The following is a 21,508-nucleotide window of genomic DNA, read 5'->3' as shown; positions in this document are numbered from 1 at the left end:
GCTGCCGGCAGTGTGGGCCTCAGCTTCTCACTCGCAGCATGACAGTGGCTCTAGTTCAGGTTGCTCCTGTCCTCAGCTGTTTTATCAGGATGTGGTGGTGGTGAGGATTTCTGTGGAAACCTATTGAGTGCATGGTGTACCCTGTGGAAGAGCCAAGTCTGTGCTGAGAAACCAGTTTCTGACAGCACTTGACTTAATTTGGAAGGCAACCCCGTCTCAGCGTTTTTGATGGTGTCATAGTTCTCCCCAACCTGACAAATGAACTTACCTGTAATTGCGTTAGTGTCTTTCCTGTAGGAAGTTGCTGTTGAAGGATAGCCAGGCTTTGCTTGTTTGGATGGGGAAATCTCTTACGTGACTCGCCTTGTCTGCTCAAGAATTTTGGCTGCCTCTGTTGGCATGATAGAGAAATGTGCGTGCTAGGCTTTTATCCTTAAAGGGATAGAATTTCACTGGTATTTTACACTTAAAAGGATAAAACATTTCTTCAAAACCAGAAGGCACAAGCATATACATTCTCAGTCTGTCGCCTGGGATATTAGGCAGACGACTCCTAATATTGCTAAAGCCTAGCAGTGTAAGATTAAAATACGTTAGTTGGGGATAAATTGTCTGTATATTGCACAAAAAATCTTAATGGGCGTAGGAACTGTGCCCTAAGCCCAGTACAAATCTTACTTGCCAAAGCTTTTGTGATACTTGTGGGGTTAATTTCAAGAAAAACTTAAGGGCTTTATTGTACTTGTTTTAATTATTTGTAAATTGCTCTTCCTGACTCCACTGATGCCTGGTATTCTTACGTGGCAGTTTCTGCTCAGTTTCAAAACATCTTGACAGTCTCATGCTATTTGTGTGTATGCCGGTGCTCCCTTTCTTCTGTTTATAGTAACATCAGGAAACTCCTGCTGTGAAAAACGAGGGAGGGCTGGAGCGGGACGCCGGTTTACGCGCCTGAGCGGCGGCTGTGCTGGATGTAATGGAAACGTGCTTCACACCTTGCGGAGCCGGGGGGCACAGAGGACGCGGTTGGCCGCATTCCGCCCCGCGCATCGCCACGCACCCGGCTGGGCCAGCGCCGGACTAATGTGGTCATCTTCGGGGCGCACAAAACCCGCGCCTTCGGAGGGGAACTGGACCGCGGGTTCCTGCCTGTGCGCAGGCTGCGGCCCGGGCGGGGCCCCGCGTCACCTGGACACGCCGGGGACAGCGAGCGGGACAGGGCCGCGCCCCTCGCTGCGCGGGGCTGCGCGGAGTGGTTCCGCGCCCCGCGGAGCTGCGGGGAGGTTCGGTCAGGCGCAGGGTGCAGCCCCATTGGCCGCCAGGCACGGTGTTTTGCATGTCTCCGCCCCCCGCGCCGCCCCATTGGTTGAGAGCCGGAGGCGCTTTGCATGGCCCCGCCCTCCCCGCGCCGCCTGGCCGGCGCTGTGCTGTGCTGCGGTGCGGTGTCGGGCCGGCGGCGCGGCGCAGTGCAGGAGCGGGAGCTTGATCTGGGGGTAGGGCGGCGGGCAGCACCGCCGCTTGGTTGGAGTCTGGCGGAGCGGCAGTAGCAGCAGCCTCTGTCCGGCGGAGTGAAGCGAAGCGGCCGGTGGGTCTCGCTGTTCTCCTCCCCTTTTCCGCCTTTCCTGTGAGCCGCTCCCCGCCCGGGTCCCGCGGGTGCAGCATGAAGTGCAGCGATGGCCCGGAGAGGTAAGACGGCGGTGAGGACGCTGGAAGACCTGACGCTGGACTCCGGGTATGGTGGCGCGGCGGACTCGGTGCGCTCCTCCAACTTGTCGCTGTGCTGCTCGGATTCGCACCCCGCGTACCCCTATGGAGGAAGCTGCTGGCCGCACCTAACTGACTCCATGCACAGTCGGCACAACAGCTTCGACACTGTCAACACCGTCCTAGCGGAAGACTCCGAGGTGCTGGACTGCGCGGGGCAGCAGTGCTCCCGGCTCCTGCCCGACCTTGAGGAGGTCCCCTGGAGCCTGGAGGAGGTGGAGGCGCTGCTGCTGCCCCCGTCGCGCCGGGAGCCGCGGGCGCCGGCCGCCGCCGCCGCCAGCCCCGGGAGCCGGGATGCGGCGGCGCGACTCTCGACGCTGGTGAGCCGGGCGCTGGTGCGCATCGCCCGGGAGGCGCAGCGGCTGAGCCTCCGCTTCGCCAAGTGCACCAAGCACGAAGTGCGGAGCGCCATGGAGATCGTCCTGGGGTGGACGTTGGCGGCCCGCTGCACATCGGCCGCCCTGGGTGCCCTCTCCCTCTACAACATGAGCAGCAGCGGCGGCGACCGCTTCAGCCGCGGCAAGTCGGCGAGGTGCGGGCTGGCCTTCTCCGTGGGCAAGTTCTACCGGTGGATGGTGGACAGCCGCGTGGCCCTGCGCATCCACGAGCACGCCGCCATCTACCTCACCGCCGGCACCGAGAGCCTCTTCCGCGACATCCATGCGAGGGTGCTGGCCGGCCCCGCCGCCCCGCTCCCGCCGCCCGGCCGCCCCCCGGCCACCTCCGCCACCCCAGCCGAGAAGGAGAAGGAGGGCGGCGAGGCGCCCCGGTTCACCCTGGAGGCGCTGGAGCAGACGGTCAACAACGACCCCGAGCTCTGGGGCTTGCTGCAGCCCTACCAGCACCTCATCTGCGGCAAGAACGCCAGCGGTGAGTGCTGCCGCGGGGCAAGACCGGGGGCCACCGACCACCTGTTGCGCCGGGGCGGGACCGGGCGGACCCCCCCATCCCTCGGCGGGCGTCCGTTCGTCCGTCCCAACGGGCGCGGGGCGGGCGAGGCACCTGCCGCCGGCGACGGGGTGGCCGGGGGAACGGAGGGGTGGGTTTGCCCCTTCCTGGTGGTGCCCGACGGAGCGCGGGGAAGGGGCTGCCGAGCATGCCCTTCTGGCTCTGCCGGGGCTGCCTGCGGGACTCTGTGTGTGTGTGTCAGTGTTTAGGAGCTGCTGGCTGGGGTGCGGCGAGGGCCGGGTGATAGACATCGTTCGGAGCTTCAATTTTCCACAGGAAATGGCAGAAGCGCAGCTGAGCGCTCGCAAGCGAGATCAAACTTTGTTACATATGCAGTGGTTTGGCCAGAGATTGCGTGGTTGGCGCTGAAATGCAGTCTTTCTGGACAGATTTCATTCATGTTGCTGCTTGTTTACCCAGAGCTTGACACAGATGCAACACGGTGATGCATCAGTATCCTGGGGATTTTTTCTTTTCTTTTTTAAACAAAGAGCTCGATATTTTTCAGTTATCGTTCAGTACAGCAACCAAAGTTGACGTTTCTTATTTCAGCTCCCTGTTTGTCAGGGAAAGGAAGATGGAATGAGCCACATCTTGGAGAGTCGGAGTTGAAATCTGGTGTTTTCCTGCTAGCGTCTCCTAAGCGTGCACAGGCACATGCAAACACTTTTATTAAGCTTGAATACAAAATACCTGTCAAGCTGAGATGCAAATATTGACGGGTGGTAGGGGGGTAGGAACTGGGAGAACAAGGATAACTGGAAGCCTAGATCAGGTCTACAGATAAGCCCTGTTAAGTTTTTACGGCCACAGAGGATGCATTACAGCTAATTATCTATTGTGTTAAGACACCTTCTCTCCCATAAGAGACCCAAAGGAGAATGCCAAGTGGGAGCAAAAGAAAGGGGCAAATCCTCTTCCCCGGTGTGAATTGATGCGGCTCCGTCACATTCCTCTGGTGGTTCTACTCCATCTGAGGATGCCCTCCCCAGAGGCTACTGAGCCTCCCTCCTCTCTCCCAGTGCATCTCCTGGCAGGGACATGGGTCGCAGGGCGCTGTGCTTGACCCTGGTGTTGCAGGATGAAGCCTTCCCCAGGAGTACCCCGCTGTTTTTTCCTGGTCTGTGTACCAGGAGCCCTGGTACTGTGCCTGTAGGTTTCAGATGGCACTGTGTTGCGTTTCTGACATTGCAGCACTGCCTGTGCAGGCTCCTTCATACTGAGCCTTTCATTTTGTTTTGCGGCTCTCTCTAACTCCCTCTGTATCAGCTCAGTGGGTTTAAATGAACTTCATCCTGACCCTCATGGATCTTCCTTCCAGGGACATGATTCAGAGTTTTCATCTCCATTTTGTTGTAGCTTTACCTGGCACAAATCTCCTTGGTAGCTCAGTCCTGACTCGAGCAAATGGCATTTTCTCAGATGTTCCAATCAGACCCTAGCAAGTTGTCCATTTTGTTTTGCCTCTCTCCCTGTGTCATTATGCTTTCTATACAAATGACTGTAATGTTGGTTTGCTTTTTACCATCTTGCAGTATGTAGTTTGGCATCCTGTTATATATATTTAGAGTTACAGGTGCAAACGAGTCAGGCGTTCTTGTTATAAAAGCCATTTTTTATTGCTGTTTACATTTATTTAGATTTAATCCAAGGACGCGTTGCTTGCTCTGAAGTACTTTAATGGCAACTAAAACAGCCATTATAAACCATTAAACACATCAGCCTGTTTCTTCACCAGTGAGATATGTATCTGTTTATACAGTCCTCACCATTTTGATGTCTGAGTGCTCCATGGTTGGTTTCCTTTTCAGGCACTTAAAAAGTGGGGAATTCTGATGGGAGAGATTATTTGACCTGCTTGAAACTATTTGGGCAATCTGTGGTAGGAGGCTAGGAGTGCTGGAAGCTACATCTCTATACAGTGGCATAACCACAAATTCATCCTTCCTCTCTGCTCAGAACTTGAAACACCATGATAAAGCAACTTAATAGGTGGCAGACTTCTTGCGTTTCTCTGCACTGCTACAGGAGAAGACACAGGGCTTGTACTCTGGAGGTTCAATAAGTCAGGGTGCCATTCCCCAGCTGAGTGGCACATGGACGCAGGTGCTGAAATCGATGGATTTGGTCCATCTGACATGGATGAGAAGTGGTGGCAGGGTCCTTTCTGGAGGTGTCATGGCCAATATAATTTGGGGGGGGGGGGGGAGAGAGAAAGCTATGCAAAAGCAGCCATCCTAGCTGTTTCTCTTTCTAGCAAGCAAATGTCAACCCTTCCAAAATTTTCTGGGCTAAATTCAGTACCCTGAATTCTGTCCAGGCAGTGAAGCAGGCAACCTGTGAAGAATATGGGTATGTGAGGAGCGTGAGTTTGTGCATGATGTAGTCTGCGATTGCTCTAAGACAGTTTATGAACACAAGTGTCGGGGAAGATGTTCTGAGGATCTGCAAGACACAAACCAGCTTTTCAGGGCTTCCCCATCGGCTGTGCAGAGCGTTTAGTGGTTTTAGCTGAGGTTTTTTAGCCTGGTGTCATACCCAGTCATCTTGGAAGCTGCTGAATAAGATCAGTATTGCAAGATAACCTTCTCCTGCCTATAAATGATGGTCACATGCCTTCAGACAAAGTCTGAGCTGGTTCTTTTAGTGGGTGCTTCAGCCTGTTGGGCTCATCTTGGGTGTGTCTGGCCCGAACTTAGACAGTGGCCCTGATGGGAGCCCCATTCTCTGACAGATACCTGTTCATTCCTCGTGCAGGGTGAAGGCATATGGATGAAGGTGGTGGCACTCCTTCCTTTGTGCAGCAGACCACACCTCCTTGATAAGCCTCTTGATAACCTCTTATGTGGGACTGGGGTAGGGATGACAAAGGAGAATCAAGCAGTGGCATCTGGAGCAAGATGCTGGAGTATGCCAGCAGCTGCTGACATCTTGTCTGAGCCTATCCCAGTTACTATATCAGAAAGAATAGAGCTTAAAAGCACTCTGAGGTAGTAATTTCCCCCTCTTCCTCCTCCCCACCCCAGATTTTAATGTCCTGGTTGAATGAAAATTAAAAACTTTACATTTGGGAGTTCATTTGGTGCTCAAATGTTTCAATTATGAGCTCCATCCTAATGGCACGGTACACGTTTTACATCCCGTAACAGTCGCGTGGGGTGTTATTTCCCTTGAAATAGTGGGAGCAAAATATTGTGTACTCAATGAAAGGCAGTAAAAGCTGGCACCTCTGTGGTTTAAGCTATATTATTTCCGTTTTCTTATTGCTCATCAAACCCGTACTTTCAGGCCTGATTTGGGAGCTGGATGGCTGAGAAGTTTCCCTAGGTCTGGGATCTACCGCGAGTTGTAGAAATAAGCCCATGCATTTAATTTTCACAGGGGATGCTTGGATGGCAGATCCAAGCAGCTCAAAGTCACCTATGCTGTATTACAAAGGTCCTCTTATACCAGGTGGAGGAATGGTATTAGACAACACTTAGGTTAATATAGAACTTTGGAAACATGTTGTTCCCATTTCAGTCTTAAGAGTCTCCTTATCTTGTGTGTCAGGACTGATGGTGGGAAGGGCAGAGGCTATAAGCAGGACATCCATGGAGCCAGGGAGGAGGTTTTGGAGGAGCAGTCAGTGTGCACAGCTCTGCCTTGTGTGTTTGTGTGCAGCTACTAAAAATAGTTATTTGGAACCCAACTGCATCCCTGTGGTTTCTTCCTATTTTTAATATTATTTAGAGAGGAAGACACAATGACCAGGAAGAAACCCGGGATTAGGTCAGGCTTGGCTGACACGTGTCTGCTAACCTCAGTTTAACCTCAGCCTCTTGTCCTAACCCCCACAAACTAAACGGACTCCAAGCAAATGAGCAATACCAGTGTATTAGCACAGCTTGACCAAATCTGTTAATGCTTTTAAGTTCTGATACATATGTATGCATACATGTGTGTTTATAGAGACCATATCCTCTTTTACTCATGAGCATACTGTTATCTGTTTGTTACTTCTCTGCTTTCTATTGTAATTGAACCATTCAAGATGCTATTACGTCTCTTGGGGCAACATGAAAATCAATCTAAAACTTATTCAGCCAGGATGATAGAGGAATATTTGGGCACAAAATAGAATTTCATGCCTTTTTCTTGGGCTTTTTTTAACTGCGGTTTCAAGAACATTCCCTTCTCCCCCTTAAGCTTTCAGAGTAAAACAAACCCTGAAATACAGTTTCAAGTTTCTTATATATGCTTGTATGTTATACTTAGAGGTCCCTGTTACTATGTTTCTCCCCATCTGTTCCTGGGCACTTGAGTCCCTGGCTGAGAGGTTAACGCAAGTAGCGGTACAACCGGTGATGTGTGTCTTTGCTCTATTCTCTTACCTGACAATCCCCCAAGCAAACTGCTGCAGCCTCTCTGAATACATTGTGAATTTGTTCCCTCTTTGGGTGGGAGGGAGAGTTGCCTGGCCAAAGGGCAGGAGGTTGTGCCTGATTGTGGCTTGTGGCCACAAATGCTGATGAGACCTGGAATGGCAGTGGAGAAATTGTGCTCCTTTCCTGGAATGCTATGGGTTGCTTTAACACCCAGTGTTAAGCAGGAGCAGGACAGACTGAGAGCTCAGCATGTGTACGCTTATTGCAGACCTCCATTACCTCACAATGGTGAGACTGTGAAGTACAGATTTGACTGGCAGGCTCACAAAGGTTTGTTTCCCTCTGAACATTTTTGTTCATATAGTTTGATTCAGTTATGAGTATAACATTAAGAAAAAAGTCCCAGAAATGGTTATACTAGCAACACCCATAATAATCATATTGGCATACATCAGCTTTATGATTATTCCCCTTGTCATGTTGGAAAGTACCTTAATAGCAGTTATAGCCACTCTAAGGAGTTTTAGGGCTGCAGCTAAACACTTAGGTTCTGATGCAAGCAAGGCTTTGGAATAATGATTGGAAAATATGATTATATACACAAGAAGCATAATTTTATCAGTATATTGTGTTCCTGGCTGAAAGCTAACAGGTCTCATGTGGTCTTTCATCCCTCTTGTGAGTGGGTGACACAAGGTGCAGATGAGTGTTAGGGACAATGTTGTGCCTTTCCCTAATGCTTCTGCAAATGCTCTCTGTTCTGTAACTGCTCATGGAATCATAGAATGGTTTGGGTTGGAAAGGACCTTAAAGTCATCCAGTTCCAAACCCCTGCCACGGGCAGGGACACCTTCGCTAGACCAAATTGCTCCAAGCCCCGTCCAGCCTGGCCTTGAACACTGCCATGGATGGAGCATTCACACCTTCCTTGAGCAGCCTGTTCCAGTGTCTCACCACAGAAGTTACTCAGTTACTTTGAGTGAAAAAGACACCGTGGTTAATGTGTTGGCATTTGTGCAGTGCTTATTGAACCAAGCTGTTGGTTATCAGTAAGAAGTCTTCCATGTCATCCAGAGTAAATACCTAGTGGTGCACAGCCTGGGGACATCAACAGCTTGGAGCTTTTCTCCCTTGTCCTGAACAGGGATTGAGTTCTCCCTCAGAAGTCAGAGGAAAGCATTATGGTCTACCCCCCTGACCTTGCCTCCAGTGGAGGTGTAAAAGGAGAAAGCCACACTTGATTAGTTGACACCAGAGCAAAAGAGAGCTGATTTCTGGAGTGTGTGAGTGCCTGTAGTAATTTGCTCTGGCCAGTGTGTAGTGCAGAAAGAGTAGGGTCTCCTTTCAGATGGCTTCCTGAAACTAGCAGCTTCCATCCAAAATATCTCTGTGGCTGGCCCAGTAGAGGCTGTACAGAAAAAGCAAGGAGGAGATGGATGAGGATGTTCATCACCAAGATGTGCTCTCTTCCTGCGAGGATGATGAGCAGCAGCGCTGCTGCTGTTTGTGTCCTTGAGCAGCTTGGTTTTCTGTGCACTAGCAGGGGCCAGGGTGGGTGTTTGGATCCCTGTGGACAGTGGACTGGTTCTGATCTCTCCTTTAACACCAAGTATTAGCATTAGCTGCTGGACAGAGAAGTGAGCAGCTGCTTGGTGTTGTAGGCTGACTTTTCCAATGCTTTTGTCTCCTAAATCTTCTGACCAAAAGCTATTTACTGCACCATCTCTGTATAAATCTGTAATTGTTACGTACCTGGTAAGTGTATTAAAGATTTTAAAAGACATACACATGGAGACAGAATTCCCCCAGAGCTTGTGCAGCCAGCTTGCTCTCTGGTTACTTTGTCAGAGGTGTTCAGTTGGGCAGCCTGAAAAAACACACAGACATTATAGAGGACTATGCCACCCAAAGCCTCAAATGCAGCTCTTGATCTGTCCTTGCTTTCAGGGATTTCCTATAACAAAGAGTTTCTATCAGTGGGTTCAGCATGGCTGCATTTGTCTGCCAGTGCGTAAGCTTCCCATTTCCCAAAAGGTAATACAGCAATCCTGCTGTTGTAGGCTGTGAGGAGGTAGAATCTGGTGGCCATAAAGCTACATCTCTCCCCTGTAAGAACAGGAGAGAGGACACCATCGATCAGGTGAAATGAGTCAGTGAGAAGGCAGTTGTAGGCTTGTTTTGATAGCAGGAGTGAGGGGTAAGTTTCTGGGAGGAGTTGAGCGCAAGGAGCTATCATTGGTGTGGATCCATTCAGCAGCATGGATGGGGCACAGGCACTTATGCCTATACCTTGCAGAGGCTTGTCTTTGTTATTTTAATTAACTTAAGCTGTTACACTGCACTGATGCTTTTGAATCATCACACGACCTTACCATGGCAGTTTGTGGGTAAGGAGGAAGTTGCACAGCATGGCTTATGGGACGTGACCATTTCCTTGGGCTCCATTCCAGCAGTGCTTGTCATCTTGGTGGTATTTTATTCTATTCCTTGATTCCTACGCTCAGTTCATTGTAAGCAGTACCCTTTTGTGGTGTAATTGTTACTGGGTACGACCAAGGAGGTTTTAGAGTATGGTACTGTATGGGGGCTGTTGGCATCCTGCAGTAAATACATGGACCAGCTTGATGGCTGAGAAGCTGCTTGGGACACTTGCAGGTTCCCACAGGGATTTTCTTGGCTCATCACTGATAAGGAAAAGAAATTGGTTTTGACTTGATTTAAATGATACCGGATTGGTAATAGAGAAGAAAATTAGACCTCTCCTATCAACAGGCTTTGGGAAAGGTAATTGTGCCCATGATGGACTGAGCTGGCAGAGGTGGGTAAGGGAGCAAGGATGGACTCATTCACCAGATCATTTAAAAGCACAGTGTTAAATGGCATCCTACTTGTTAAGATAATTTTGGGACAGATTCTGGTCATGGTGCAAATGTATGCGTGTGGTGGTGTGTTGTCAGTGAACAAACAGATCTGCTTGGTGGGAGCTTTGGTGGCATGATGCTTGAGGAATGGGCTCTTCCTGCTGTTGTGCTGAAGGCAGTAATGGCTGTTGATAGTGGGGTCTTTCAAAAGCTACGTGGAAGCGCAGGAGAACATGTATAAGCTCTTTTCCCCTGGTGTCGTAAGGCAGCTGAAAGCAAAAGTGCAGGGAGGGATCCGTGTTGCAGGATGTGTGGGATGTGGGATGCTCGCCAGGAGATAGGAGTGCATGGAGGCGTTGCAGCCGAGCCGGGAGGGACGGGTAATACCTTTGGGTCAGCAAATTCACAGCCTGCTCCCAGAGCCCTTACATGGATAGATCTTGCTCATGTGAACAGCACATGGATTTCCCATGGCATAGAGGTCTCAGGAATGAGTCATGAGTGAGCAGGCGAACAGGAACCCCCGAGAAGATTAGAGAAGAGGCCTCTTCAAGGACCGGATTTCTGTCCTCGAGTGCTGTGGAGTAACACCTGGACCTGTGAGAGTCTGAGGCTTTAAAATTAATAAAAACACCCTGCTTTAAAATTGCACTGGTATGAAATATTGCTCCCAGGTGGGGGAAGTGAACAGGGCCAGGGTTGCAGCAAGGGGTATGGTGAATGCATTTGCATTTTCGAGGCAGTTAAATAACTGGAGGAAACTTTGCATCCCGCAGTGTTTCACAGTTTCTCTGGCCCTGTGGTATTCTTGGATAAACACTGCTGGGCTGTTGTGCCTTTGCTAATGTATTGTGTTTGGCTGCGAACAAGGAACTAAAGTGAGGGAAAGTCAACTTTCTCTTGCTGAGCAGGTCTTGTGAGCCTCTCTCCAGTATATTATCAGGCAGGGATTTGGAAAAATAGAGGTGGTGAGGCTGTGAGCCGTATCCAGTCCCCAGAGTGCAGGTCCTTTGCCCTAGGTGAAGCATCAAAGCAGAGGATGTGGCTGATAGCAAGGGAAGCTGCCACTGGGTAGGCAGGCCTGGTGCCTGGGAACTGATGCTGGACTCCCAGCCCTGTGGTGGGGAGTGCTGCCAGCAGAAAGGAGAGAGATTTCAGAGGCTGGAGCAATTTTGGGTACCCATTGAGGTGCTTTTTGTGGAGGATCCCGAGAGGATTTCTTTGTAATACAGAGGCATTTTTTTGCATGCCAGTGTATCACAGAAAATTAGTTGCACTGAGTCATTCACTGTAAGTTTAGGTAGGTAGATGATTTTGCTCTGGGTTGCAGTATAGTGAACAAAACTTCTAGGGGCTTCTAGGGGCTAATGCAGTGTTGTAGTCCTTGGCTGGGCAAGGACTGTTCCCACTGATTTTGGTGGTGAGGGTGGTCTGTCAAATGCCAGAATGAGATGTTGCATTTGGTAATAAATTAAAGAAAAACTCCCGAGTCAAAGCTGTAGACCCAGGTTTAGTTTTGCTAAAAACCAGCTTTTTCAAACCCGAAGATCAATATTAGATACTTATTCCCGTTTTTGTTTTCATTGTTCTAGTGATTCATGGTGATGGTTTTAAACTAAAAGAGGGGAGATTCAGGCTGGTTATGAGGAAAAAAATCTTTACCCTGAGGGTGGTGAAGCACTGGCACAGGTTGCCCAGAGAGAGATGGTGGATGCGCCATCCCCGGAGACCTTCAAGGCCAGGCTGGATGTGGTTCAGGGCAACCTGATCTAGTTGAAGATGTCCCTGCTCATTGAAGGGAGTTGGACTGGATGAGGTTTGAAGGTCTCTTCCAACTCAAACTGTGCTATGATTCTGTGGTTCTATGGTGTTCAGCTTGAAGACTGCTCAGCGCAGCCTGTAAGCCCTTGTGCTAACTGGCTAGCCTATTTCCGCTGGCCCACATGAGAAAACCCTAAAAATAGTCCAGCAGCATGTGTTTTCAAAAGTAAATTAGATTTTAAAAATAAGAGCTTCAGTTTAATTATCTGGCATGCTCTCAGTGAGGAGGAGGGGTTTCAAAATACGCAATTCCTTTAGCATGGAAAAAAACCTCCAAACCCAGTAACCCCAAACAAGCTGCCCCTCAGTAGTTAGACCCTGCTATTGTACTTTAACTAGTTCTTCACTATACCACTGTGCTCACACAAAAAATTGCCTTGTGCATCAAATGGTTTTGGATAGTGGGAACAGTTCTGCAAGCTGAGTTGAATGCAGGGCAGACAACAGCAGCATGCACTCTATTTCAAATGAAAAATTCCTGCCTGTGTGAATGCATATAATACCTTGCCTTCCATCTTAAAGAGCATGTTTGGTGAACCATGGGAAGATGAGCAGGAGTAATTTCAACTATTATGCAGGTTTAAATGGAGGAATGAGATAAACACCTGTCTAATGCAAAGGATGGTGAACTTACGTAGCAATGTTCTTGCAGCCGAAAGCTGGGAGCCAAGATAGGTAAGTCAGTGACGCTGTCTGTCTGATGTACATCAGCAGTTAAACTGTCGTGCCTGAATGTGTCTACAGCAAGATTAAATACAACAAGAGACAAATACCCTAGCCAAAGTTTATTCCCCCTTAAGCATGCAGTCTAATTGATTTTCATGAAGGATATGGGCTGTCACTTCTCTTCAACCCATAGAAACTGCCTATGTGTGGGATAATTGGCAGGTTTTATAAGGATACCTGTGGTGATGAGAGCCATCAAACCAGCAGGGCAGATGGGGATGCTGATGTCTGCCAACTCTACCTCCTCTCTGCTGACCAGGAATGTCACGAGGAGAGAAGGGCTGGAGACAGAGCTTGAGGTTGTGGAGAGACCAGGCAGTTATCAGAGGGGTGGAAAACCACCATGTTATCAGGGGTGGTGAGGTTCTATGGAGACACCTTTAATTACCACCTGAGTCGGTGTGAAGCAGGAGCTGGTGAGTCACAAGGTGTTTTCAAAGGTTTTGGGCTGGCCCTGAATGCTCAGGCATTGGCTGCTATCACAGCTGACTTCTCTTTCATTCTGAACAATTAGGTGCAGCCATGGCAAGGTTCCCTTTGGACCCTGCCTCCCTTACCCCTGCTTTTGTCACCTTGAGATCAGATGGCTCTGACTGGCCCAACCTAGCGCTATTCTTTGGGACTCCTTGGAATCGCCTGGAATGCCGATGCCTGCTTAATAGCTGGTTCTCATGCAAACAGTGCAAACACACCCAAACTGCAAAACTGGCTACAGAGCTAGTTGTTGAGCAAAGTTAGACCTGTACAGTGGAAAGGAGCTGCAAGGCCCATGGGCAGCTTGTCCAATCCATGTTGCATATTATGACTGCTGCCAAGGCATCCCTGGCTAGAGTGAGAATGTGTTATGGGCACACTGGGGTTGGGATTCATACCTCTGAGTTGGGTGAGCCCCTGGGAAAATGTCCATTTTGGGAACAGGATTTAAGGTAAGAGGGGTTGAGAAAATGAGGACTTCTTAATTTACTTCTCCACTTAACTGTGGCTTGGGGAGCATCATGGGTATGGGTTCTGATCTTGTTCCCTGTGGAGGTTTGCACTGCTGCTGGCACTGCACTGATACACTGAAATAGTTGTCGATATTTAAACACATGAGTGTTGGCCGTGGTGTAAGGAAAAATGAGAACAATTCAGCACCCCCATAGAACATCCTCTGAGCCTGGAGTAATTAGTTCAGTTTCAGTAGCCTCATTTCCAGAAAGAGATAGAATAGAGCAAACAGCAGAAATGATAATGAAAGCTGGGGAGCCCAAGGGGGATATTTCAGTACAGCGATAGCCAACTGGAGTGGCGTTATTTGGTCCAGAAAGAAGGCACCCAGGGGAAGCTGTGATTGCGCCATGCAAAAGACTGAGTGGCAAAGCGGGAGCTGATTTTATTGCAGAGAACCACGATGAAAGACTGAAAGAGAGTATACTTAAAATAACTCTAAAGAACCCTCTCCTTTTGCAACGTACTGGGGGGGGTTGTGGAGCTGGATACTGTAGGGAGTGACTGGGAAACAGTATGTCGGGGTTATGCACATGAAGGAGGCTGTTTCTAAAGGTTATATTGCTACTCTGCCTTACAGTCATAGTTGCAGAGGAAGTACTGTTTCATGTTTTAGCCCAGGCTTTGCTTGGATGGCCTTCCCAGGCATTACATATGGTGAGGCGGTTGTTTCTGGCCTTTCTCTACACTGCAGAACCATTCGCTGCTGACGGTGCACTGCAAACTGAGGCTCCTTCCTGCAATATTGCTCACACAAATAAACTTTATTCCTTTCAGTAGTCCTGTGAATGAGTAAGAGCCACAGGACTGAATGATCTACTGTTCTGAGCTCCTTTCATGATAACTTCTCTAGGTTTGCTTCTGCAGTTTTGACACTGGAAAATCTCCCTTCCCTCACTTTCATATGTGCTCCCAGCATTAGGAGTGGTGACCCTCTAGATATAGCTGCCTTTTTTCCCTCCTTTAGCTTCAAAGAAGTTTAGTATTTGCTTAAGAGTCTCGCTAATTTTCTGCATTCTGGCTTAATCTCTCTCAAATGCCTCTCTGAAAATAGTCTGTCCGGATGAGGTAAAAATATTCACTTGTCAAAGCAGAGTATTTAGAAATAGCTGTAATTTTGAGTTGTATCAAATAGAAACTCGTGCATTTGCATTTGATTAAGGACAGGTGTTTAACTTTTTGTGCAGCTGGGTTTGTTTGTAAGGTTGGCTGGAATTTTTGACCTACTGGAAAAAGAGCCCTCACTAAATCTGGCATCAGTGCTGCGGCGCTGTGAACTTGGTGTTCAGTAGGAAGAAGGATGCAAAGCATCGCTTCATTACACTGGACTTTTGCATCAATAATGTAGTAACGTAATGACTTGGAGGGAAAATAATGGGCTCTAATGGTGTAACCAGTGTGTTTACTGATACTGTAGCACAATTAATTGTGGCTTTTTTGGAATTAAGTGCTGCAAACAATTTCTGTTAAAAATGGTTGCAGTGCATTCCAGCTTAGCCTCCTCCTTCCTGCAGGGAGGCTGGCGGCCTTACCCCATTCCCTTGGGATGATCTGCAGGAGAATAAAAATGGGCCTTGTTAACTGAAAATTGTGGAAGTGTTTCTCTGTTTATTGTCATGGAGCGCAAGAAGCTGGTGCTCTGCTTCCTCAGGCCTGTGTTTTGTGACTCTCCAGTAACCTGGGGTCTGACTGGGGGGAAGTGCCATGGAGGGGCTGTGGACTTGAAGGCTTTGTCCCTATGCCTTTCCCCATGGAACTGTGAATAACAGGGCTGAAGCCTTTCTAGTTAGTCTGAGAGGCTTTTGTGCTTCCTTGAGCACTGTACCCTCTGGGAATGGTTTGATCTCACCAGGAAAGGCAGCAAATATCCCCTTATGTGGTACCCAGTCATGGTGTGGGGAGGAGGCGCTAGGGAGCACAGAGCAAACCATGAGGCTGGTTGGGCTGCTGAGACAGCAGAGTGGACTCCAGGCTTTATTCAATTGTTATTTGTTTTTGTGGCCAAAACCCAGGGGTGCAGGGATGAAGGAGGGCTTTGTGCTTGGGTTGGATTGATGAAAACTTTTGCGACCTTTGCATCATTCCATCATTCAGAATACTCTTCTGTTGCTTTTCCAATACCTGACAAAGTTTCAGCTTGCTGCCAGCCTTCCCCTCAATGGAAGATCTGTTGTTTCCATAATATTTGAAGGAGCACAGTTGTCAGTGGCCATCCCTCTGGCCATATAGTCTTTGGCCAGAGCTGGTTGAAATCTGCATGTGATCTGGAAGGTTGCTGGGGTGGATGGAAGGACCAGCAGGCATGTGCAGCAATGAAGATCTCATTTTCTTAGAAAAAAGCTAAGAAATGCAACTTTCCATTTTGACAGATTTTTAGGAAATGGGTCTGCATTCATATTTCTTGTAAACTTACTGAACAGTCACCCTGGTGTCATGTACAGTAGACAGAGACCTACAGGAACTGCAGCTTGGGCTCCAAACATGGTGGTTTGTGGGCACCCCCAGGTTCCTGATGTCTTCAGCAGGTGAAACTCCCTGGTTTTGTGTCAGTGGGCTCCCAGATGTGTCCTGCTTGATTTGTTGTGTACTATTGACAGGGAAGGGAATCCAAAATAGAAGGGAATACATTCCTTGAAGCACTTTATAATGCACTTTTGTCCCCTAGTTTCAGATTGAACAGGATGTTTATGAAGGGATTTTCAGTGATGGTTGTTAGAAGATTTATTTTCTTGTTACAAAATGAAAGAACTCTTTAGTTTGATCTTCTAATTTGTTATAAAAGAGCCAAAAAAGATATATTTAATCATTTCATAACCACACACTTTCAAAACTGTATTTATCTGATCTTTGTGCTGCAGAGGCTAATTGCTTTTTTGTACAAAACAGTGTTTTCTGCTGGTGGGTTACTTGCTTTTTCGCATGTATGTAGCAGCTTTGTTTTAAAAAGACTGTGCCAGGGGGAGGTCATGGTTCAGTTCACAGAAGTGACAGTGTGCATTTGGAAAGTGGGACACTTTATGTAGCATAGAGAAGCAGCCATAGGTATCCGTGTGATGTGAACTTGGGACTGGCACTTACTGGGAAGATTCACCACTTTAATTATGTGAGAAGCTCACCCTTTCATGGGAATTTGCCACAATTTTGCTGGTAGCACTTTTCTGTTAATAAACATTTACCTCATTACTTGACGATGCTATGTACAGACAGCTATTTAATGTGTTGTAGACTACCTGTAGCCATAAGCCCCCATGGGCATAGTCAGCTAATGGTGGTGGAGGAGCTTCCTCCCCAGGAACAAGGGGGAGCTTCTCACATGCTTGGGCCAGAGGCCAGGCTTATTTTTTCTTACATTTTCTACATGAGTTTGGTGTCAGACTTCTTCCAAAGAGTACAAATTCATAATTTATTTTATTTATAGAGCTCTGTGATTTATACCCTGAGATATGTCTCAGCGGCTTCAAATTACAGACAAGTATGGAAATACTGGCTGATTTTTCACTTACCCTGTTCGTAGACTCCAAGCTGCAGGTTCAAGCCTAAAACTCAGCAGTTGGTAATGAAAATACAGTTCAGTTTCATGGCCTCCAGTCTTGCTGTAAACCTTTCCTAAATTTCTGCTTCCTAATGTGTGATGAGGTTTGCTGCAGTGATCTTCCTTAGGCTTATTGCTGCTGTGTGAGAAAGCAACTTTAGCTGCATTTAGGTCAAATATGTCATCAGGCAGATCTAGTGCTTGAAGAATGGAAAAGTTCCATTGAAGTCAATATAGCTGTGTTAAAATAAAAATAAAACAAAACCTACTAAATGAGTCTGTGACCTGGTATCCTCTCAAGTTATTGAGAGTTGACCTAGAAAAGATACATACATACTTATGTTAATCACCGTGGTTTCTATTCCTGGAATTTTCTTTGTTGGAGGAAAAACTTCTCTTATATTTGAACTTCGATACAGTGCTTCCCTCCTTACACAATTTCCAGTGATACCAGCCTTTGTGTTTGAAATGGTGCTGTTGATGGAAGCTGTCCTTTCAACACACACACACTTGAAATGCCTCAAAATGAATGACTGATGTGGGCTCCAGCACATGGTATGTCACAGCTTTGGCATGCCACCCATTTGTGAGGGCAGCTTAAGGGATGCTATCCCAATCTAGCAAATACACCACAGCCCATTCATGTTGCCCACTGCCTTCTCCCAAGCGATTCTTCAACAGGGAGTAGTTTCAGACAGTCTTGCTGCCTCGGGGTACTGGATAAGTTGTCAGCTACTTGACAATTTGCCTCTGTTTTACATGTGTAAATGTAGTGTTGGGAAGCACCATCTCCCTAGAGCATGCACAAGCCAGCCTTATACTTGTGCATGTGTTTTAGTCTGGGGATGTTGAGGTTTGCTGTCACCTCACTGTGCAGGAGAGCACCAGAGGGTAGGTGCAGCTGTAACTACTTATGGCTGTAGTCAGTTTGGTGCCTCTCACTTCGGTGTAGCATCAGCTGCCAGACTGTGGGAGCTCTTTCCTCTGAGTCTTGAGAACCTGGAAAGGATGTAAAGCAGGGGTGGGTACTGCCTTCACATATGGAAATGGCATGTCTCCTGGCATGCCTGGCCTGGCTCAGTGCCCTGCTTCAGCCCTGGGTTCTGCCAGGTGGAAACCATGCAGAGCTATTGGGTAGTTGGGGGTCTTTGTGCACCCTTTTCCTAGTCATGAGGCTGGGGAGGCTGATGTGCCTGTTGAGATGCTCTGGTTGGTTTTTAGCTCTCTGTCTCTGTTAGCAGGACACCTGGCTTTAATGTTTGCAAAGACTGTATCTTGGAAGCTGAGTAGAAAACAAAAGCTCAAGTGCCTTGACTTTTTGATCTTCCTTGCAGAGACAGGCTGCTCCTTTCAGACCTGTGCTTTCTATAGACAGCCACTTCTGAAGTCTAGTCAATTCCAAAGAGCCAGAGCCAAACAGGAGGTCTTTGGGAGCCTTTCTGCTTGGAGGTGACCTTCAGTGCCAGCCCTGGCACTCTCCTCAGTGCTGAGAGGCTGGTGTGGTCCCATAGGAGGCTCTGTTGGGAGGTATTGGAATGCTTATTTTTTTCCGTGACTGCAGCAGGGCCTCTGCATCAGCACAGCAGCTGATGGCATTCAGAAACTCTGCACCTTTTTATGGCAGCAGAGGGAACCAGAAGGCTTAACGAGCCCTGTTGGCTTCTCCAGAAAAGGAAGGAGGGATTTATGTTGTTCTGTGGGCTTTTAAATAAAAACAATGAAAAGCCAAATATGTTTTCAGACTTGCGTGAAGTGAGTGTCTAAACTTAATGGAAACTGAGGGGAGATTTATGTGTCATCTGCTGTCCTGCACATACCTGTGTAATTCCTTGAGAGATGCCTGGGGGGAAGGATCGGCTTTGTGTTGCAGCAAATCTGTTCAGTGTTTGAGAGCTTCACCAGCTATGGAGGCCAGCTGCCTATTTTTACCCACATGTATGCTGCAGGAAAAGAGGAAGGGTGGTTCTCAAACCACCTACCTCTCTCTTCAGTGTGTAAATAGTGGATTTGAAAGCAGTGTCAAAGTTAACAGTGGGTGCAGATGACATGTAAAAGTGCTCTCCACTACTTGGCAGGAACAGGAGCTGCAGTGCATTTGACTGGAAGTGATAGCAGTGGCTACCTCTCCTAATGCACCCATAGCAGTGTCCCCTCTGCTGTCATTCCTCCGAGGCACTCTGTGACACGGCCTTTTGCCTGCATTGGTGCTATAAACCTCCCTAATGATGTCCAAGGCAACATTCCCAGGCTCTCCCAAGGAGCAGCTGCTTCACAAGGGTTCTGCTTTACCTCTAAAATTGGATTGTGAGGTTTCACTTAGAATCCACAGGCTGAGGCAAGTAGCGGGACTGATTTGGGGTTAACCATGAGATGTAACATCCAGTTTGGATGTTCCCTGGCCGTCACCGTGATGCATCCTTTGAATAAATCCCTTAAACCAAAACTGTGTGCTACATCGGGAGGTCTAACCTTGTTCTTCTTTCACTCAGCGGGAGGTTGTTGGAGTGACAGTGTCATACATCATGTGTGGTGTAGCACGTTACTAATCATTGTGCGTGGGCTCAGGCAGCTCCGTTCCATACATTCTCACCTCCATTTGTTTCTAATTAAGGGTTACCATGCTGGTGGTCTCTGGTGCTCCCCACATATCATTCGTAGGGTAGGCATCTACCAGAAACTGGTGTTTCCTTCAAATTAGAGCTACGCAGCCATCTCCCTCTTTATTCCCACAAAGATTCAAACTTCCCTGGCTTTACAAATGTGAAATGCCTACAAGCATAGCTGTGAAGAATTACAGGTAGCCACTTTTGCTGTGAAATGCAAAGGAAAGTTGGGAATGCCAGGATGTGCAGTACAATCCTGTCAAGAATGAAAAGATGGTTTGAAAAAGAAAGCATGGGTATACAGGATGAATTCTTGAAGGTGGACTGTAAAGTGCTCTCAAAATGGAATTGTCCCTTTAACAATATGCAAACAGCAGCAGGAAAGGGAGCATTTAGTCACATTCATTTTATTTTTTCTTAAAAAACCTCTGAAATTCTCCAAAACTGTAGCAGCAGGCTGTCCCTGCTGTGCTGCGGTGCACTAGAATGCTCTGATGTCCCTGGTACCCCACTGGGTGATTGATCTGCCCCATACAGGTTTTGCACGGTGGTGATTGCATATTATGAGGATGGCACAGCTTAGCATGGCCTGTGATCGTAGTATTTTATATGCTTTTGAGAGAATGTATATGGCAGTGTTTTTAAAGATTGTGAAAAACTGTTGCTCTCTTTAAGCAGTATTTTTCCATCCTTCTTTCCAAATATGTCCTTTTTCCAGTGAGGAGAAAGGTGAAATGAGTGGAGATAATTGTCTTGGCCATATGGGCTGGCAAACCAAGTGGATGCACTTCATAGTCTGGTATTTTAATTTTCAAGTTTCTATCAGTGCTGCTGAAAATAGTTTGTTCTTTAGATACATTTTGTTCTGCTGCTTTGGAATGACGTGAAATGTGTCCATAGTGTTTTGCAGCTTCGAGCTTTTGCAGTTTGGTTTCTCATGGCCAAGTTGTCCCTGTTTTCTTTCAATAGCTTTTCTATCTCATCCTTCAGCTGGGCAAAAACTTGTGTTGTGCAGAGACAGTGGAGGAGACACAAAAGGTATTACCTAACTGGTGCCTCAAAACTTATCCTGGTAAATTTGATCTACTGGGCACGGTTGAATGGATTAGATGTAAACTTCAAATGTGTATAACATCTGACTAGCTTGGGAGGTTAAGGAATAAAGCAACTCACCACAGCAGCATTAATGGAGGAAGTGCAAATGATCTAGTATGAGTGTTTTTGCCTCTTCCTTCTGTGCTTCATAGATGGTTGCTGAATACTTACCATGCACCAAATTAATTTGAAACACCATTGCACCGTGCAGCTAGTGACCATCTTGAGTAAGTCCATGTACTGTCACTGAAGACACATGCTGATACAGGCTGAAAGTTACTAAAAACTGCATTTCTGAAAACTTTCCCTTCCTCTTAGCACTCTGCTTTCTCATGGCTGTGGCCTGCAAGAACCCCTGGTGTTGACCAAAACCCTGGAATACTGCAACGAAGAAGGAAGTCGAGGCTGATGCTCCTCCTGCACCTTGCTTGGTGATGCTGCATCACCTGGCTTCCTGGGGAGAGTGTTTACTCTTGGAGAAGCAGGAGTCTCAGGAGATTCACTGAAAGTCAGGTAGAAAAAGATGTGGGGAGCAGCCCAGCTTTTGATAATCCCTGAGTAAGCCACCCGGCACCAGGTTTATTCCCTGAGTCGCTGACACAACAGTTGGAAATAGCCTCTCTGCAAGGCCCAGGACTTCCTGGGAAGTCAGGTTAAGGATAGATGTCCTGCAACTGCACTCCCTCAGCCTTCACTCTGGAAATGCCTGTCACCTCCAAGCAGTGAGGTGGGGGGTAGTAGTGGGGGAGAAACAACGTACTTTCACGAGGGCCGTGAACTCCATAAAGAATGGGTGAGCCTGAA

General features: G+C 47.8%; 1 protein-coding gene across 3 annotated transcripts in view; it reads left to right on the top strand.

Moving 5' to 3' along the window:
- Positions 1-1,440: 1,440 nt before the first annotated feature.
- The window catches only part of ABTB3 (ankyrin repeat and BTB domain containing 3), a 169,519-nt gene continuing 149,451 nt past the window's right edge, over positions 1,441-21,508 (top strand). For all 3 annotated transcript variants that reach the window (XM_057420538.1, XM_057420537.1, XM_057420536.1), the window contains exon 1: positions 1,441-2,634. In XM_057420538.1, coding sequence (XP_057276521.1) covers positions 1,674-2,634 — 961 coding nt within the window. In that variant the 5' untranslated portion in view covers positions 1,441-1,673. The remainder of the gene's footprint in view (positions 2,635-21,508) is intronic.

This window comes from Pezoporus wallicus, unplaced genomic scaffold (assembly GCF_028554395.1).
Source record: "Pezoporus wallicus isolate ANWC-B61680 ecotype Strahan unplaced genomic scaffold, APGP_CSIRO_Pwel_v1 contig_2871, whole genome shotgun sequence".
Lineage (NCBI taxonomy): Eukaryota > Metazoa > Chordata > Aves > Psittaciformes > Psittacidae > Pezoporus > Pezoporus wallicus.
Note: the sequence above shows the minus strand (reverse complement) of the source record. Positions and strands in the feature narration are given on the sequence as shown.